Raw genomic sequence first — 21,277 nt, forward strand, 5'->3', positions numbered from 1 at the left:
TTCCTGGCCACAAGCTCTGCTGTATTCCCATAGGCAAAATGTCTGATTTTGAGACCGTTCAAAAGTTTTGAGTCACTCAGAAACTTCTGTCAGCCCTGGTTTTCATGTCCTTCTCCAAGCCTGAGCCTCCAGCGTAAAAGCCTATTGTATTGCCACAAAGCAAGAGCAGAATTTCTCTGTATTTTTATTATTTCACTAGCACAAAGTGGCTGCTGTGAAAGCCCATCACAATAAATTCCTCTGGGGTGCGATGACCTGAACTTGATCAAAGACGTTAGGGAAGAAGCAGAGCAGTGAGCGAGCGCTTCCACTTGGTGCACGTGTGCCTGGAGTGCTGGCGTCCCTGAGGACTTATGTGGAGGAGAACAAGAGGTGCCTAGCTGTATCCTGACAGCAGCCAGCACCTGGGCGTTACTATGGAAAAGGGATTGTTTTGGGTTTTTTGTTTGTTTGTTTTTGTGGTTTTTTTTTTTAAAGACATACCTAAACGCTTTGCATGGTCAGAAGTTCTCCAGCATAATGAGCACGTTCTCCTGAGGTATGAAGGCATGGGAATTACTCACCCATAGTATTTTTTCCAATTGAACTGGCTGGTAAACAGAAACTTCCCTGCAGGTCAATGGTACCTTACTTTCCAAGAAGGAAAAATAAATGAAAGGTCAGAAAGGATCTCTGGCCTGAGCAACTGCATAACCCAGTAAGTTTTACTTCACAACAACCTCTAACGTGTCAGGACCGTAAGCCTCTGCAGAAAAATTTATACCATTTGTCCAAAATGGCTCAGAGGTCAAGAGAAGCTTGACTGAACTTATAGAGTGTATGTTGCGATGTGAGGACTATTGCTGAAACTGAAAGCAACAAGTCAGTCCTGTTTTTCAGTACCATGTGCACATTTTCATTATGCTGCACTAAAAGCTCATATCCTTCTACTAGATAAATCAGAAAAAGCTATGGGTGGAATAATTTTGGTCTAATTCCCCTAAGGGAAGAGGTTTGGAGGATGAGGCTTGCAGTTTCTTCACCCTCAATCATGCCAAGAGAAAGGGTTAACTGAGTTGTCCAGAAAAAAATCTTGTGAGGCTGCAGGTGTGAGAAAGGAGAAAGCAATACTCACTGCTCTGAGGAGAAAGCCTTCCATTCCTGGCAGACGGCTGGGTTGAGTCTAGAAAGCAGAGCAATCAGGTTATAAATAATGCTGAAGGACAGGACAGAAACAGCTATTGAGCAGCAGCGGTACCTAATGCCATCCCATTCATATGCAAAGCACTGGGTGCTGTAGAAATCCAGGACAGCTGCTTTCTACTTTAAGAGGAAAGGGAAGCTTCTGCATTATTAATATGGATGGGTTGAGACTGGATATTCTGTGCAACCGTGAGTTAATCCCATTAAAGGGAATGGCTAGGAAACCGTGACGAAACATCGCAAGTACCAAAAATAGCAAGTGGTCACAAAGCCCTGGTGCTGGGTGAGCACGGGAGCCCTGCAGAAGTTCACCCTGTCCTCTGCCCCACCCCAAGCCCAGCTGGCAAAAACCAGCGGACAGTGGTTGCCCGTCGCCAGGTCCCCATCTGCCGATGCTGTGCCCTTCCTCTCTGCCTGCAGGGCTGACCAGGCAGAGAGAACAACACATGCAAAGAGCTAGCTAACATGGAGGGGGGGGGAAGAAATGCATGGTCACAGCAATTGCCCAGCAATTGGCACTTCTGCTTTCTGGAGCAGCTGCTTGGTGCCAGGAGCTTGGCCAGACTGCCTGCAGAGTGAGAGGTGCGTGCATCCAGCCAGCCTGATTTTGTGGCCAGAGGCTGCCCAGCAGTGGGGCTTTTTTTTTTTCTGGCAGGGATTTTAAAATACAGCAGCTTTCTTTACCCTGCTATTGCTCTTATTAGCTGGTAAATGCCAGCCAATGTCATGTAAATAATGTGATCAGCTTTCATAATTGCTAGCATCTCTACTCCATCTCAAGCTATCTAAACCTAGCTCTTCTGAAGGGTTTAGGCTTTAGTTGCAAAAGCCCCACCCCAAATCAGGACACAAATGCTTTCAGGGATCCTTTGGTCTTGGCCAAAGCTTCTCCTTCCATTTCTTCTTCTACATCTCTCCAATTGTCACACCTGTAAGCCTCTTGCTCATCCTTGGGAACGCTGACCAAGATCTCAAGGTGTCCTGCCTTGAGCCCCTTAAAACTTCCCTCTAAGTTGTTTGTGTGCTTGAGGAGCGCAGGTTATTCTCACCAGAAGTGAACCATCTGCCCCAGAGCCGGGCACTGTCTCTACCCTTGTAGGCACAGAATGGAAACAGGGAAAGAAAACCAGAGTATTTTTGTGTGTGCAGAGGAAAAGGGGAGGGAAATGCATGTGCAAAGAGGAGGAAGAGAACATTGAAATGTTTCCTCTGATGCAGAGTCACCTCTGAAGCAAATGAAAACTGTCAGTATCCCTTTCACAGTGCCTTTCCTGTTTACTAAGGATGTTGTAAAGGAAAAAAGACACAGAAAAAAATTCAAAGGAAATACATATTCTTTGTTTTTAAAGAGAGTTTTCTGGACTGCAATGTTTTTCTGTTTCAGACATTACTTTGTAACTCCATAACTGGTGTCCCTTACAGGTGGTGCAAGTGCTGAATCAAGAGGGAGATGCAAAAGCATCGGTTCGAAGAGACGTAACAAGGAGGGAGAGGGCAGAAGCAGAAGAGCAGGTAAGGAAATATGTATTCCTTGAGAGGTGGTGCAGCTTGGTGACTAAGGAAGGAGGCATGGCAGGAAGGAGCTGTCATGATGGCAGAGCCGAAGGCACTGCGAGTGCTGCCCGACCCCTGTAACTGCTGGACCTGCTGCTTTCTCCTGCTTTGAATGAGCGGATGCTTTAGCTTTTAAAATGCTGCACGTAGAGAATATGTAGGCTTGGGGTGGAAGCAGAAGGGCTAGTCCTCCTCCCCCCAAAAACGCCAGAGCCAGCTCTCAAGTAGCTGCCAGGCTCAACTTGCTCCCGCAGAGCCCGCAGATCACGCTGTTGAGTAGTTAATGCTGTTCGAGCACCATCGCACTGCTGTGTCCTGGCTCTTAACAAGTAGCAAGAACAACGCGGTAGCAAAGCACAATGTGGTTATTTCCCCAGCCCCATTCTTGCTCATCATCCACATTTGCGTCAAAAAAAATTTTACACTAGGGTGAAGGAGCTGTGTGAACCAGAGGGGGGCAGGGTCTCCTCAGCCCTCTGTCTGCTCTCCTCCACGCAGCCCCCCCACTTTCTGTTTTGCTTTAATGCCTGCACGGTGGGCAGGGACAATAGACGCTCGAATATTTCGCATGCTGTCCTCGGCAAGTTGCTCTCTGGTGGCGTGTGATGAAAAGCAATTCTGCAAAAGCACCGAGGGCTTGCTCTCCTTCTGCAGCGCCTGACATGCTGCCTGGGGAAAGCACGCCTTGCATATACATGTGTACATTTGCGGGGCTGCGCAGCTCCGGTGACCTCCGAGGAGGGAAGAAGAGGCTCGAGTTGGCGCCCAGACAGCGCCGCGGCTGTTGATTTTTGACGTGATCGTCCGGGGAGAAGTGAGGGATGGGGTCCCGGCGTGCCAGTCGGTGTGCAGACACCAGGTGGGAAGAGAGTTTACTTTGCCGCTAGTGGAGACATTAGTACCCTGCGCAGGTACGGGAGCGCCGTGAGAGTGACAAACGGGACGCTCGTTGCAGGCAGGCTTTCTGGCGGCAGGAAGGACTTGGTTAGAAATGGATTGGTTTCATGAAAACCGAAGGAAAAGATGGATATAAAGCCTGGAGGTGATGAGGCAGTGAGCGGCATTCGGCAAAGTGGTAAAAGTGGTGCTCAGTGATGAAACAAGCTTTTTTGTGTATGTGTGTAAATTCCTCTGTAATTGAGCAGAGGAGCTCATTTGGTTTGTTTCTAGGTAAGAATACACATAAATCCCTGCCAGAAGCAATGGCCAGCCCAGCTGCTTGGCTGTTGAGAGGAGAGAAGATGTTGTGGGGCTCTCCTGCCCTCTCACCACCTTCTGGCCCTTCAACCACCCTCTGCAGAGGGGAGGGTGCTTGCTTGGAGAGGCTGGGAGCCAGGACATTCAGCTCCAACACACCTTCCCTTTGCCCAGGCTTTCTCCTCTCTTTTTTTTCCATGCAGGCAGAGCAGATGGGAGCTCAGGTGCTCCTGTAGCATTTTTGCCCCCTTTCTGGAACTTTCACCTCAAAAAAGACTGTCCCGATCCCAGGACACAGGAGTTGCCTATGGAGAGGTCATAAATTCCCCATCCCTGGAAACGTTCAAGGTCAAGTTGGATGGGCCTCTGGGCACCCTGGTGTAGTTGAAGATGTCCCTGCTCATTGCAGGGGGTGTTGCACTAGATGACCTTTAAAGGTCTCTTCCAACCCAAACCATTCTGTGATTTACCATGCCTTTTCTTTTTTTTTTTTTTTAAAGAGTATGTTGCTCTGGTGCTATTTCATGATGCGGAGCCTCAAAGCCAAAAGGACACAAACAAATGTGTGTTGGGAGTGGCTGGGGGTGACGGGGCAGGCGTGGGCAATTTTTCACAGGGGCAAGCGTTCCCTCTTCAACATGCAATTCGCTGCAGTGCAGAGGGCCAGCACAAAACTTACACATCCTGTCAGGCCCGCTTTAAAGGTCATTTATTGTGGAAATAGTCCTTGTGCTGGTTCTCTGAGCAGGGATGAATATTAGTCTCAGCGCAGGGCATTGCTCGCAGGAGGCCCAGCTTAGAAAAATTAAACATTGTTTTTTTATGAGCCTCCTCAGTGCAATTCTTTTCACTCCCTTCATAAGAATTATTTATACAGACTTATTTTAAGTAAGAGAAATTTCGTTCTCCCTGTCTTCTCTCTCCCTCCTTCCTCAACACTATTTCTTCAGAGTTTGCCAACATTAAAAAAGGGATAAACCCTTTGAAACCCTCGCTAGGACTCTCTCTTCAGACAGCCATCTTCTCTTTGCTGCCTGAAGAGCAAAGGACATGCGAGATTTTGCCTCAACACTGTCTGGTTTCTGGGTGCAGCCTTAAGAAAATAGTTCTACTTCTTACATGTGGCAAAAGCTCCTCTTAAGTGCTTTATCGCATCTTGTTTTCCTGGGTGCCATCCCTCTCTTCCTCCTTCTCCCGTTTGTGATTCTCCTCACTCTGCTAGCAGCAACTTTTCCCTTAAAAGCCTTTTTATTCTTGTGGTCTTTTGGGAGGGGGAGAAAGCCATGAAGGTAAGAAGGGTACCGCTGGGGACTAGCCTGCATAAGTAAGTATTAATTAAAATAGGGTAGATGATCATCTTGTCTCATGCAAAACCATAACCCCTTTCCCTGAACAGTTTTCCAAGACTAAAGGGATGCTAAAAACTCAAGTCTTCAAAGGAGGTCTCCCCGTGAATGTCCTTTAATGCTGGCTACCTAATTCCCTAGGTCCCTCTGAAGATCTTCACTATTGCGTCCATGCAGCTGTTAACCTGAGCTTCGGAAGAGTGAGGAGACAGTGTGGAGATGATTGCGGTAACTCGATGAGCGGAGGAAGCTTGCATTATGCAAAGAGCCTCAGCTCGCTCACAGCCTTAGGCATCGCCATCTGTGTCTGCTGGCCAAGAGGACGCCAGACAGAGCGCTGGCGTTGTCTCTCACCTATTGGAAAAGTGACACTGGATCTTCAGTTATGAAAGAAGCAAGAAGGGACTTGGGCTATGACTCACATGGGACCCCTTATAGAAAGAAAAAAAATTTACTTGTTAATGAATTATTCCTAAAGAGGAAACAAACTAAAGGATTCCTGGACAATTATTTTCCAGAAATTAGGTCAGATCTCATTAGTTGCCTAATTAGTTGCCTAATTACCTAACTACTTAACTGTTAGTGACCTTTTTTAACTTGTGGTGGCAAATGCATGCATGCATGCATGTTTCAGATGAGAGGTCCCACAGTGCTTTACAGAGTGCAGCTCTGACATGGTGAGTTCTGGGACACCGATAGCAATGGTGGTGATGCCATGTAACACACGGAGATTTACCTGAAGCAACAAGGAGAGAGGCCAAATTGTAATGACATATTGTGATTTGGCTGCTCTTCAAGTGCTGTTCCAGGTTTTTGAGAAACGATGGGGCTGTTCTGAACGCAGGTCACCTGTTTCCTCCCGTTTCCTATGACTTTGCAGATGGCCCTACTCATGGACAAAAGCAGATCTGTTCTGCTGGCACTGATGAACGTCAAGACAGGACTAGCACCTACAATCAGGGCAGTCAAAACGGGAGGTCACTTTCGAGGAGCTGAGAATGACAATGCTTGCCTATGTTAATACAGGTGCACAAGGGAGAGTGACACCAAGACCACAGATGCTACTGAGCTGGTGCCTTCATCAATGGCGTGCTGAAGCTGAATGCTGGTTACGATGGTGTTAAACGCATGGAAAAAAAATCTGTAGGCAGAGCGTTAACATGAGGTAAACAACACCTTTATGTGAAAAAATAGAATACTGACGCCTTGAAAGCTTTTTCGGTGACTAATGAGTGTTTCAGTAGTGACTCCGGTGGAATCACGCGAAAAGACGCCACCGTCCACAGGAGGAAGGAAAACTGCTACTAAAAACAGTGATGTGGGCAGTAGCGGTCGTTGAAGGAAGAAAGAACAAATAATCCAGGAGAAAGGTAATGTTGGGTAGCGGGAGAAGCTGAAGTCGCTGGAAAAAATCCTCAAATATTGGTTAAGTCAACATGGAGAAAACGCAGTGACGTGAATATGCCCCCTCTAGGAAAAAAAGTCTACTTCAACTCAATTTTTGCCTAGTCCAGGCAAGTTAGCTCTGCTGAGAAGCAGTATATTAGCACAGGTAGAGCTCTGAGCAAAACCACTGTTTCTGGTGCCCTTGCCAACTTGGTATTTTGGCACGGCCTCATGCCGTATAGACATACACAGGGATGCCTCAGCAGAGTGAATCCTGTCTCAGTGCAGACCTTGGTGCAGGAATTAAAAAAAAAAAAAAAAGGCTTTGGGCTTTTCCTTGATGTGGGCTCAGGCAGCCCTTGGGGCACGTGGGGATTGTTTAAAAACTGCCCTAATTTGACTGTACTTTTCCAGCTTTTGATGGCCCCACTTTGTCCAGACCGTGATTCCTCTCTCCTCTTTCCTCAGCCGTTCCCGAAGGCGGTGCCTCACGCCACCGAGACATCTGTGGGACAAGCCAAAGCTGCAGCTAGCCATGAAGGGAAGGAAAACTCTGAATCACCGATGTCAAAGTAAGATATTTTTTTTTTTCCCAACAAAGTCCAGGGAATGTGCAGAAGGCAGGGAGAGGGATCTGGGCTTTTCACCCTGATTTATTGAAGTCGGTTGGCTCGAACAGTGACTGTTTCAAAGCAGAACGTTTCAAGCTTGGGAAAGGGCCAGTTTTCCTCACAACAGTCACTCAAACAAATACCCGAAATGGGAGATAGAAACTGGAAGGCAGGGGAAGAAGACACGTCCACACCAGGACACCGAGAGCAACAAGCAGACTTCAGATCCTCCCACTGCTGATTCATGAAGAAATATTTCTAAGGGGCAGGGAATCTGTCCTTATGTGGCTGCAGGTAAAAGCAGCGCATTTCTAAGCACGGGCGGCATGAACCATCGTCATGGAAAGGACCAAGATGGAGTAAAGCCGATGCAATGAAGAGGAAAGAAGACAAATGTCCAAGGGGCACATGCCTGTCCATACAGCATAGGCACGAAAAAACCAGAAACTGGGAGCATTTAAAGCTAATTAGGCATTTGTAGCTCAAAAGCAATACAAAGAATTGCAGTGGTGATGACGGTGCAGTGTGGAGCCCGGATGGGCCCTAAAGGAGCTGCTATTCCTTCTTCCAGAGACAGCATATACACGCTATTTATAGCAATCTTTTGCTTTTTTTCTTTAAGACAGTTCTTTAACGATAAAATGAAAAAAACCTTGAACTTCTTTTTAAGTTTATCTCTTGATACGATTTTTCCCATGCAAATTTCTATTGCTTGTTCCCTGGGAACTATATTTCAGCCAAAATGGCCCCTTTAATGAAGAATTTTAGTACTAGATATTTGGATGACTCAACAGAAAAGCCCGTATTGCTCCATCCTGCCCTCCAATCTTCCACCCACTCATAAATACAGCACATGTCCACCTGTGCACTGCTCTTACTGTGATCTCCCTAATTTTTCCTTTTGTTTTTTAGCTGTGGGTACAATTTTCTGCAGGTGTCCAGGTTGGGGGTAACAAAGATCCAGGTAACACATGGCAAAGTCTGCATGAGACAGGAAAAAGAAAAACCAATATTTTAGTTACACCAAGGTGAAGTGAAGCATTCATCTCACGTGTTGGACCTGGAAACGCATTTGTCCCTCACCCAGCATCATTTCTCTTGGAAAACCAAAGCTTTACAAAAGGTTTCCAATGGACTTTGGGGGGTGGGGAGCAAAAGGTCCTCTGCAGTTTCTTGATGCTTTAAATCCATTCCTGAGTACTTTCATCCCTAATTAAAGGTCACCTACTGGTTCGAGAACAACTGTTAATGAAGAGTTTAATTATCCAGATGACAGCTATAAAATCCTTCTCCTGCGCTTGAATATTTTTAAGGGATAAGGCCCAGATTTTCAAGTATCTGCTTGCAACCAAGTGCTCAGACCAAAAGCTCACTCTGAAGAAAAGTGTGTCTGTGCACGTCACATTTGCATACACAATGGGAGATCACACATGCCCGTATTAAAGATGCAAATCTGTGAGGAGGTTTGTATGTGCTTACTTGACCGTTTGAACCAGCCCCACCTTTTGTTTCTGTTCTTTCATTCAGGGAGGGGGAGGGACAGTTAAATTATTCCTCGAGGATAAATCATTTCACATTATTAACTCTTCTTAACAACAAAGCTGCATAAATTAAATGTAAGATTATCTGCTGTGTCCTCAGTGGAATGATTAGGAGGGAATCTACAGGAAAGAAATGTGGTCAAATGATTTGAAGACTTGCTAAATGGGATGCAAAGCCTCATCTTGCATTCTTAACAAGCTCAAACGTAGACCTGCCTTCTAATGAGCAAACCCTACTTGGCGTATCTGTGCAACCCCCAGAGCAACGTTGTAAAGAAAATGGCTCATGGTTCACCTTCTCTACTGAGTCAGGTTTTTGCTTTTATTGCTGCTTTTGACCAGCTGCTCCCATTACGTTTAGCTGTGGTGGCAATTTTCATGATGTGGCCTTTGGTCCACCAAGCTGAAGTGGCCCCGTTTCTCGCTTCCCATCACGACACCAGATCTGCAGTTCTCGGGGACGTCAGGTATGGGTTCCCTCCTCCTATGTGCCTGGAGGAGCGATGCTTCTATCAGGCAAATGAAAAAGTTGTCTACTGTGTCATGAAAGGCAGCAAATTTACTGCCAACACAACCTCTTCATGTCACTCTGATGATGACACCCTAAGGGCAAAGACAGACATAACTCTTTAACTGGGCTTTTTCTGGGGGTTGGTGGAGACTGAAATGCAAGGGCCACATAAGGGTAGGGAGGTAAACCAACATTGTCAACAGTTGGAGTGAGCTAGCAATGGGTTCCAAGTTAGGACAACTCCAAGGCTTTTCCTGGAAGTCAGAGCTAGGCTATAAGCTCTTCAGGAGGGATAGGCAAGGAAGGAGAGGTGGGGGTGTGGCTCTGTACGTTAGGGAGTGTTTTGATTGTATGGAAATTGATTGCAGCAATGATAGAGTTGAGTGTTTATGGGTAAAGATGAAGGGCAAGGCTAGCAAGGGAGATCTGGTGCTGGGAGTCTGCTATAGACCACCCAACCAGGATGAGGAGGTAGACGAGGCATTCTATAAGCAGCTGGCTGAAGTGTCTCGATCGCCAGCCCTTGTTCTGGTTGGGGACTTCAACCTACCGGACATCTGCTGGGAATACAACACAGCAGAGAGCAGGCAGGCTAGGAGGTTCCTTGAGTGTATGGAAGATAACTTCCTGACACAACTGGTAGGTGAGCCAACCAGGGGAGGTGCCTCTCTAGACCTGCTGCTCACAAATAGAGAGGGACTAGTGGGAGATGTGGTGGTCGGAGGCCGTCTTGGGCTTAGTGACCATGAAATGGTCAAGTTTTCAATTATTAGAGAGGTAAGAAAGGGGGCTAGCAAAACCTCAACCTTGGACTTCCGGCGGGCGGACTTCAGCCTTTTCAGATCACTGGTTGGAAAAGTCCCATGGGGGGAATCCCTGAAGGGCAAAGGTGTTCAGGAAGGCTGGATGTTTTTCAAGGAGGAAGTCTTAAAAGCCCAGGCGCGGGCCATCCCTACGCGCTGTAAAGCGAGCCGTCGGGGGAAAAGGCCGGCCTGGCTGAGCAAAGAGATAGGGTCACAGCTTAGAGAAAAAAGGAGAATTTATGACCTTTGGAAAAAGGGGCAGGCCACGCAGGAAGATTACAAAGGTATAGCAAAGTTATGTAGGGAAAAGATTAGGAAGGCCAAAGCCCAACTAGAACTCAACCTGGCTCTGGATGTTAAAAACAATAAAAAGAATTTCTATAAATATATCAATAGCAAGAAGAGATCTCGGGAGAACCTCCATCCTCTACTGGATAAGGGAGGTAACATAGTAACCAAAGATGAGGAGAAGGCTGAAGTCCTAAATGCCTTCTTTGCCTCTGTCTTTAGTAGTAGGATAGGGGGTTCCCTAAATATCCAGACCCCTGAACTAGCAGGCAGGGGCGGGGAGCAGAGTGAAGCCCCTGCAATTCAAAGGGAGGTGGTGAGGGACCTGCTCCAACACCTAGATGCAAACAAGATGGGACCAGATGAGATCCACCCGAGGGTACTGAGGGAACTGGCAGAAGTGCTTGCGGAGCCACTCTCCATCATTTACCAGCAGTCCTGGCAAACTGGGGAGGTCCCGGCCGACTGGCGTCTGGCAAATGTGATGCCCATCCACAAGAAGGGCCGGAAGGATGATCCAGAGAACTACAGGCCTGTCAGTCTGACCTCGGTGCCTGGGAAGATCATGGAGCAGATCATCCTGGGTGCCATCATGCAACGCATGAGGGACACCCATGTGATCTGGCCCAGCCAGCACGGGTTCACGAGGGGCAGGTCCTGCTTGACAAACCTGATCTCCTTCTATGACAAAGTGACCCGCTTGCTGGATGAAGGAAAGGCAGTGGACGTTGTTTATCTGGACTTCAGCAAAGCCTTTGATACAGTCTCCCACAGTATCCTCCTGGAGAAACTGGCTGCCCATGGCTTGGATGGGAATACCCTCTGCTGGGTTAAAAACTGGCTGGAGGGCCGGACCCAGAGAGTGGTGGTGAATGGAGTTAAATCCAGCTGGCGTCCAGTCACGAGTGGTGTCCCGCAGGGCTCGGTACTGGGGCCAATTCTCTTCAACATCTTTATCAATGATCTGGACGAGGGGATCGAGTGCACCCTCAGTAAGTTTGCAGACGACACCAAGCTGGGTGGCAGTGTTGATCTGCTGGAGGGTAGAGAGGCTCTGCAGAGAGATCTCGACAGGCTGGATCGATGGGCCGAGACCAACGGGATGAGGTTTAACAAGGCCAAGTGCCAGGTCCTGCACTTCGGTCACAACAACCCCAGGCAGCGCTATAGGCTGGGGGCAGAGTGGCTGGAGAGCTGCCTGGCAGAAAAGGACCTGGGGGTGTTGGTCGACTGTCGGCTGAACATGAGCCGGCAGTGTGCCCAGGTGGCTAAGAAGGCCAACAGCATCCTGGCCTGTATCAAGAACAGTGTGGCAAGTAGGGACCGAGAGGTGATCGTCCCCCTGTACTCGGCACTGGTGAGACCCCACCTTGAGTACTGTGTCCAGTTTTGGGCCCCCTACCACAAGAGGGACATTGAGGTGCTGGAGCGGGTCCAGAGAAGGGCAACGAAGCTGGTGAGGGGTCTGGAGCACAAGTCTTATGAGGAGAGGCTGAGGGAGCTGGGGTTGTTCAGTCTGGGGAAGAGGAGACTGAGGGGAGACCTTATTGTTCTGTACAAATACCTGAAAGGAGGCTGTAGAGAGACGGGGGTCGGTCTCTTCTCCCAAGTCACAGATGATAGGACAAGGGGCAATGGCTTCAAGTTGCGCCAGGGGAAGTTCAGGTTGGATATTAGGAAACATTTCTTTACTGAAAGGGTTATCAGGCATTGGAATGGGCTGCCCAGGGAGGTGGTGGAGTCACCATCCCTGGAGGTATTTAAGAAACGTGTAGACATGGTTCTTCAGGGCATGCTCTAGTGTCCAAGATTACTGGTTTGTGGTGGGGTGCTGTGTGGGTGGGTGATGGTTTTTGGTTTGGTTGTTGTGTTGTGTGTTCAGGTGGTGGGTGGTGGTTTTGTTTGTGGTGTATTGGTTTTTTTTGTTTTTTTTTTTTTTTTTTTTTTTACTGTTTGTTGGACTCGATGATCTCTGAGGTCCCTTCCAACCACTACGATTTTGATTCTGATTCTGACTTGGTTTCCTTGTTACCTGTGGCCTGTCTCTCCTACACACACTTGCACACGTGTGCACCCACAAATACACACTTATTTGTCTGAACAGAAGACTCAACAAAACAGAGCTTCCAAGCCCTGGATATACAAAAGAGGGAAGGAGAATTAGAGTGTAGCGTATGAGAAGAGCCATTAAAAAGGAGAAAAATCCCTATCAAGGTTCTGTCAGTGGTTTATGTCTTATTTCATAAGAAATGTGAATTAATAGAAGAGATCGGTTAAAACAAAGACAGGTCAGTGACGCTAAGTGTATCTGTTTAAGAGGTTTCAAGCGTACCTTTCTGTGCTTTGTTAGCTCTCCAGGAGGCTCCAGGAGGGTTTTCTTTGCAGTCCCTCATCAGCCAAGCTTCATTCATGGGTCACAGTGACCCGACTGTGGAGGCTGTGCTGCGTAAATGGAGCTCTCCAGATATGCAGTAACATTTATTGCATACTTTGTCAGCGCATCTCTGACTGTACACCTGTTCTCAAGGCACTTTGTTTTCATATTAGTTTTTATTAAAATAGATTACAGAAAGGGAAATGTAAAATAGTTTAAAGATTAGACACATAAACATGTTCAGTGGTGAGAAAATCCACACCAGACACCAGCAGGCATTTTTTACATTGCAAGCATGAATAAAATCTCTTGCAATTTTTTTTTTTTTTTATTATACTGCTTTCTTCAAAGAAAAAAAAACCCCACCAAACACTGCTCTAAAAATTGCTAGAAATGGACCATTGTCCCACAAAGGGACAGGTCCTACAATGCCCCTCACAATTTGGAAGATGCTTAAAATTAAGATCCAAAGAATAGTGAAAGCCAAGGTGATCTGATGACCACAAGAAGAAGGTTTTTGTGATGTCAACCACAGGGCCAGCCTCCTAGCTTTGGAGCTGCTGCCAGAGCCTGAGCTGCCACCACAGCTCCCGTGCAGTGGGTGTGGGCAGGATGACATGTCCTTCAAGCACTTCTGTACCGTCCTCCTGCCAGGGAAGAGGCAAGGTGTTTGGTTATGCAGGCTCTATTTGCTCTTTGAGTATCACCCATCCCTTGTCTCCTCTGAAGGAAGAGCCATAGATGGCTTCTTCCCTTGGTCCCTGGTTTAACTGGCTCCAAGGCACAACCCTGCAAAGTCTCTCTTCAGGGGTGCTTATTTGTAAAGCATTTTTAAGTAGAGCTTGATTCTGCAAATGTCTGGGCAGCAGTTTCACATGAATTAGGTAAGTTGCGCCAAGCTCACATAGTGCCTGGCATAGCTGTGAGAGGGTTTACAAGGCTGCCTTCTAGACCATGTCTGTGCTTTCCTGAACTGCCAGGTCCCATCCTATTGCCTCTGCAGACGGTCAGGGACCAGGCAAAAAAAAAACGTGACGCACCACAAGAATTTCACCTACTTATCAATAAAAATGGGCTAGTATTTGCCAAAAAACACCCCCCATTTTTGGCCCAAGAATAGATCCAGGAGCCTTTTTTAATGCAACTAGAATATTTGTCATTTTGGAAGATCATCGTTCAGACACTTCCACTGGGATGGATTTTAATGGCTGCATACCTGTATATTATATATGACATAAAGTGTTCGTGGAGAAATGATTGCTCTGAGTCATTAGAAGAGCTTCCCAGAGCTGAACTCTTTCCTGTTTTGCTCTTTCATTCTTCCTTCTCCTGGATCTTGGAGGGAATGTTACTTGTTTTGAGTAATGAAATTTTCCCCCTCCTCCCCAAACGCACTATCTTTGATCTCCCCTGTTTTATGCACTAGGGAGCTGAGACTTCCTTCCCTGGTTAGGGCTGAATGAATAATCACCTCCTGTAGTTATTCACATCAGGTACAGATGCTGAAATGTGAAGCTGATGACAGGGGAAATTATGGATAGAAGAATCAAGAATTGCTACTGAAATTTTAGGACCTGTAGGTGGGAAATACTTAGTTGTAGGCTCATCATATTTAACCATGAAGACTCCAAAGATTTATAATCTCATGGGTCAAAACCAGGAATTGTTTGTGAGGTGGGAAGGATGCCCAGATTCCTGTCCTTCTGTTTTCCTTATCACAGAATCTTCGTGGTTGGAAAGGACCTCTGAGATCACCGAGTCCAACCATACACACACAAAAGACCCCCACAATCTTGGCCACTAGAGCATGCCCTGAAGCGCCACATCTACACATTTCTTAAATACCTCCAGGGATGGTGACTCCACCACCTCCCTGGGCAGGCTGGTCCAGTGCCTGACCACTCGCTCAGGAAAGTCATTCTTCCTACTATCTAATCTAAACCTCCCCTGCCCCAACTTCAGACCATTTCCTCTGGTCCTGCCATTATTCCCTTGGGAGAAGAGGCCAACACCCTCCTCTCTACACCCTCCTTTCAGGGAGTTGTAGAGGGCAATGAGGTCTCCCCTCAGCCTCCTCTTCTCCAAACTAAACATGCCCAGTTCCCTCAGCCTCTCCTCATAGGACTTGTTCTCCAGACCCCTCACCATGCCCACATACCCACACATAGACACACATCAGCTTGAGAAAAATCCTACCTAAAAAGGAAGGATTTTACCTAAATCCTTTACCTAAAAAGGAAAAATCCTACCTAACCCTTTGGTGTGAATCACACCAAAATCTTTGGTGTGATTTGGAATGATTAACCCTCAAAAAAGTCTGATGTTCAAATCATGTAAAAAGTCTGAACTGTATGTTCATTGATACATTCTTCAAAAACCCTGTAAAATCAGTAAATCTTGACTAAGATTTTTTTTTCTTTTCAGGTCTTTCAAGCTGGACCATCACCTGATAATGTGCTCATGAAGGAAAATGTGTATATATATATATTTTTTTTTATTTTTTAAAGGGAAGGGGAAAGAGAACTTTTAGGACTCCACAAAAACTTTTGTTCGGGTTTTCCAAAGCCGTATCTGGATCACACAGCCCGCTGCAATGCCCAGATGCTGCTGCAGGGCAAACCTGCCCCAGGTATCGCCTTAGAGCAGCCCATTGGCCCATCTTACTGTACCCAAAGGCCCCAGCCACACAAGAGAGATCGCAACCCAACTTTGTGAGACCAACTTGAGGAAACATCTCCCTTATTATGAAGGGTTTCTCCTGCTCTCGTTCTTGCTCTTTTTTTCACCTTGAAAACAAACCTCAAACTAAATCCCTCGACCCAAACTCAGATGAAGTCTGGTCCTCTGAGCCTGCCAATCTAGATCAACACAAATCCTACCCCAAATGACACTTTTGTACAGAGTAAGGCAGGTCCATGCAGCGTGGAACAGCAACCATCAGCATAGCTGGAGATGCCTCCTTGCCCCTCTGCTGTGGTCAGCAGAAATGGAAACAACACAGGATATTCTCATTCCCAGTAAGTCTGTGCTGAAGGAGGGCGTTAAATTGGCCGTCTCCTGTAAACCCAGGAGATACGATTAATGAAAATAGCTAATTATCTGTCATTGTTATAACACATTTCACAGGTAAAAAAATTAACTCTACATATTTTTTTTTCTTTCAATCGTATATAACCGCTATTTAATTCTCAATAAGCAGCTAACATCTTCCTAGAACGAAGGGAATCTCTGCCTGTATGGTGGGAGATACCAGTTTATAATCTCATTTATTTCTTGTGACAATTCTACAAGAACACTTTGGCACATACTGAAGTTTTGTTCTTTGTCCTTCAAGAACTGATGAGGATGATTTGTCATCTCTGATGGCTGTTCATTGAACAAAAATAGCAAAGTGGAAATAATTTTTTTTTTTCCTCATAAAAAATAAGTTTACATGCTGTGCTGAAGTCATTATTCAAATTCACAGTTGAAAGGGATTATCACACCGCCTCAGACACAAACTCTTGCAAGCATTTTAGTTCAAGTGATTCAGAGGAACCGATGAATAAATAGTCCCATCACTGTTTTTTGATGCAGGAGGGCAATGGCCATTTCTTGTGTGGAAATTATGAGCAGATGAGGAGGTCTCTGTTCTGTAAATTTGGGCTTGCATCTCGCAGCAACCAAACTTGCTCAACAGAATGAAGAAATCCCTGCGGAAAGTCTTTGTGAAAATGGCATAGAGGAAAGGGTTAGCACAGGAATTGATGGGGTAAAACAAAACCAGAAGGATCTTAGATTTGGACACTGTGATGAGAGGAACCTTGAGTGAGGCTGATATTGCAAAAAAGGATATTGGTGCCATGCAGAGGAAGTCCGTGAAGATCAGTATGGCCATGCGCTTAGCAATCTTGGTGTCACTGTTTGAAGAGATGACATTAGGGTTTCTCACAGTAAAGTAGATGCAGATGTAGCAGGCACATATAATCACAAATGCAAGTACATTCAACACTAAAAGAAACATAACATAGGCCTGAGAAAATGGTGTTTCTATATCCATGGGCAAACAGATGCTGACCTTCATGTAGCTGCTGACTCCAAATATGGGAAGAAGTGCCACCGTGAAAGCAAACATCCAGCCAAAAATCATTATAATCACAGCATGACGAAACCGAACCTTGCGGTCCAGTTGCATGGCGTAGGTGATGGTGTGCCACCTTTCCAGAGTTATCACAGTCAGTGTGTAGACTGAGAGTTCACTCGCAAACACGGTAAAAAATCCTGCAGCGTTGCATCCTGCCCCGGTTTGCCAGTCTATGGCGTAGTTGTAATACTGGCTTTTGGTCTGGATATCTACAGATGCAATAAACAGCAGATAGATACCTATGCAGAGGTCTGCAAATGCAAGATTGCACATTAGAAAGCGAGGAACGGTGAGCTTGTATTGACTGCTTATTAATATAACGAGGACAACAATGTTCCCGGTGATAGCCAAAATGTTGATAAACCATATCAAGACCCTCAGAACGGTGTATCCCATAATATCTTCACATGGATTGAAAGCATCAGGTTTAGGCGAGCAAGCTACATTAACGACTTCATTGCATAAACCATAGTCAAATTCATTCTCTGCTGGGTAAAATCCTAGGTCGTAGTTGGAAATGTAATCTTCAGCTGCGGATCGTTTATGTATCTTATCGCCAGGCTGCTCATCAAGGTCTTGCTTGGCCAGACATATCGGATGCAATTCAGTGCTGCAATTGTAAAAAGAGTAGGGTTGGAAACTAAGGGACACAGCATGAGATACACGACAAACACGAAATTGTCCAGTTTCCATTAACAGCTCAGTTTTTCTGGTTAGTTGATTATATAGATTACTCTGGAGCTGGAAATTAATAGTCTGGCTGGTCCCTATTTATAAAATAATACATGAAAATGTAAATGATTTGGAAACATCATAAAAAGTAAGGGAAAGGAAAGCTTGATGGCTGCCTTACTAACACTCATGAAGCCGTTATCCACCTGGATAACACATTCTGTAAGAATACTCCTTTATTTCAACCAAATTTCTCACATAGCCTGTCATTGATAAGCTGATTCTTGCATGGGGACAATACCTGATGATGAATTCTGATGTAAGACTGAACTTTGAAGAATGACTCAGTTCAGCTGTGCCCATAATATACGAGTCTGTATAATCACAATAACGCTGCTATCCCTTACTATTACGCTTGAATTCCCTTTTTCCTAAAGTTTTTGACAGTTAGTGTGCCATATTCCATCTTGTAACTCCTCCAGGCACAGAATAACTCCAGTTTGTGCCATTCATTTTAAGTACCTCGTATCATATTGGTAACTGGCTAGTGTCACAAATAAACAGCATAAGTGAGTTCATGCAGGCTCCCAGATAATCTCTAGAAGCCAGATGCCAACATAGATTCAAACACAAGACGTGGCAGAACATTTTTAAAAACTGTTTTTCAAAGAAAATGAATTAGAAACCAAGCAAAATGAAGCCAAGCCGAGTCATGCCGAACCAAACCAACCCACACCAGCCCACACCACACCGACCAAACCAAACCAACAGTTTAGGAACAGTAGCTGCTTTTCTTTCTGTTAGAAAGTCTTTTAAAAATATTTTGAGAATTTTCAATAGCAAAGGTAAAAAAAGGAAAAGGGTTTTGAGAAAAAAATGCCTTAGAAGGTAAAACTGGAATTTTTTAATAGTTTTGTGTTTGGCTTTACTTCCTAGAGTATATGTCCTCTCTATGTCCTTCTCCATGCCTAGACCAACGGAAGAAACAAATGTTTTGGCTGAGATGACAGAAAGATAATCAGCTCCATCAAGCTAAGAAATATCAAGGTGTATCCACAGGAAATAAAGGGTCAGACTCAAACAGCTGCTTCTCCTAGGCTGCCTTTGAAGTTTGCTGTCCCAGAAACTTGCATCCATAGCTGGATGCAAATCGATCCAGACTTAATCTGAGTTCGGGAATAAACCGGCTGGCAACGTGTAGCAAAACCAACATAGTTCAGCTCTGCCTACTTTCATCTACAGCCTAGACAGCAATTTAGGTGTAAAATCTGTAGGACAGGACCCCAGCTTACCTTCCACCCTGACTTGCAGGATGGTTGAGAGCAGAGCGTCTTAGGCAAGCTAGGTTGAAATTTTTAAACATTTGGTAGCAGCTTAAAAAGGAGAATTCTTTTTTGTAACCTAATTTTACCCTTTGACTTTGTGCACTCACTGCATCTTCCAAAAATTGAGTTTAAAAGGTCTGCAAGAAAGGAAAAATAATGAAGGCCCAGCACCAGAAGGTGAGGGACATTTCCTATGAGGTTCTGAGCATCCTCTACTATTATCAATATTTTTTATCTTGCCTGTCAACTGAGGCAGAAAACTGATTTTCTGTGAGGTCAAATATGCACTATGAAGGTCACAACAGCAATAACAAGGCATTACATTTTGATCCCCTGTGTTCTGCTCGCATAAGGATGAGTGAGGGGTCCAGTGTATTGATCAATATATCAACAGTTCTCTAGCTGAAAGGGAATATATGCTTCCAAGGAGCAATAACGGGAGAGAAAGTCCCTCAGTTTTGAGTGCAACAGGCACTCAAGGGCACCGAGAGCTACTGCAGTTGGTGGTTCTTTGTAAATGCACTGAGGGAAATGCTTTTATCCAATCATTTCTCAGCTGTGAGTTAAAAATAAACCTTTTCCCAAATTACGGAGGCACTGTCTGGAGCTAAATCTATCCCCTGGTAAGACAGCTATGTGAGGCCTATTAAATATTTCAGATTATTACAGCGTATTAACTCTTGAATTATTTTACAGCCAGCAGTCCCAAATAAAACCAGGGTCCCGCGGAGTCAGCTGCTCTGTTTGCTTCGAGTTCGGGTGGGTTACCTGCACCATAAGATGGGCAGTTGCAAGCTCCGGAGGGAAAGAAGAGGCATCCTCTGGTACTGAGTGCTCACCGCTTCTTTGCCCTGGGATTTTTGGGCCGTGCAGTGCATTCAGAGCAACACATTAAAACATTTTTTTTTGGGGGGGCAAGGCGTGGGTCCTTGCTTCCTTTTTGAGAATTGGTTTGTAGGTATCATAACACAGTTCCTATATTCAGTCTCTTTGTAACCTTCTGCTACTCTTTAACAAGTAACCCCCCTGAAAAAATAAACTAGAGAGAGAACAACTTAAAGAATAACATGAAAATTGCAGAGCGCTCTGACAAAAAGAAACAAAAATGACTACCTTTGTACAAGTGGTTATTTTATGTGCTTTGTCTGGATCCAGTGACAGCGGGATCTTGTGTGCCGAGAAACGCGCTCAGCAGAATAAACAGTCCCGACCTAGGTTCTGTATTAAGCCCTATCTCAAACCAATCATCCTCACTGAAAAGTGACATCAAGTGAGTTGTGAGCAACTGATATTATGTTCTCATGAGACGAGGCCCAAACACGACTCCTGATGCTGCCACATTTTTTAAAAAAGTAGGATTTCAAGTGACAGCTCCTCCGAAGAATAATGATCAACTGTAAGGACAGAGTCGTATCAATGTCATTCTTTTAGGCAGAAGGTGATCTTTATGTCAAGGAAAGCCAAAAGCTTGCTCAAGTTCATAATGGTTTATGTCAAGTTGAGGGTTTTAACATCCAGGCTTTGCCCTACCCGCACTTCAAGGATATTATTTTCCAGTCAGAAGGAAAACGTGAGGGGAGTTCAACATGCTGCACCGGGCTTGTCCCAGGAAAGCGGTTTACCTTCTGTTAGGCCAGCAACACAACATTCCAGTGGGATAAACCTACAGATCAGTATTTATCATATAATCCTCATTGGAATGGGGGAAAAAAAGAAAGGCATCAAAATTGCCTACGTTTTAATTTGTGTCTTGTGCTTGATGCGGCATCCTCCAAAATTTAGAAAGCTGTAAGAGGCTTAAGCTTTCCGTCACCACAACAGCCCCTGTTTGCTGGTGCAGATGGATTTGGGAGAGGTGATGGAGCATGATCCACGATGGCAACTTTTTTTATCTAAGGTTCTCAAGTGCTGCAGAAGTCTCAAAGAGGGGCAATTTAACATAAACAGGACAGCCAGAAAGAGGCCACGCATTCCTGTCTTAATTCCTTCCCAGATTTTACAGGTGAACACCAACTGTTGTCATTCATGATCCTTAGAAATGCACTTCTGGGGATGACAGGGCACCTTTCTTATCCTCCCTGGACTACCTGGAATATTCTGAGACCCAAACGGCCACGGCAGAACGACCGTCTCCTGTGAAGGTGTACAGCAAGTCAGGTCACATCACGGTTCTCACCACCACCATCATGCCCGCAGCTCTCACCGAAGAAATAGTACACACTGTGTGATCGAGCAGTGCAAACTATTAATAACTCTTAAACAAAATGAGCAATCTTCAGTGCACACGCAGCTTGTGCCAGCTGCCAAGGAAACTGCTTTGAAATGAAAGCGGGTGCAGCTACTGTACGCGTGACTCATCTCTGC

General features: G+C 45.5%; 1 protein-coding gene across 1 annotated transcript in view; it reads right to left on the bottom strand.

The window, feature by feature from the left end:
- Positions 1-16,307: 16,307 nt before the first annotated feature.
- The window catches only part of FSHR (follicle stimulating hormone receptor), an 84,346-nt gene continuing 79,376 nt past the window's right edge, over positions 16,308-21,277 (bottom strand). Inside the window, exon 10 of the mRNA XM_074168038.1 lies at positions 16,308-17,526. Coding sequence (XP_074024139.1) covers positions 16,308-17,526 — 1,219 coding nt within the window. The remainder of the gene's footprint in view (positions 17,527-21,277) is intronic.

This window comes from Numenius arquata, chromosome 2, assembly GCF_964106895.1.
Source record: "Numenius arquata chromosome 2, bNumArq3.hap1.1, whole genome shotgun sequence".
In the NCBI taxonomy this organism is placed as follows: Eukaryota; Metazoa; Chordata; class Aves; order Charadriiformes; family Scolopacidae; genus Numenius; species Numenius arquata.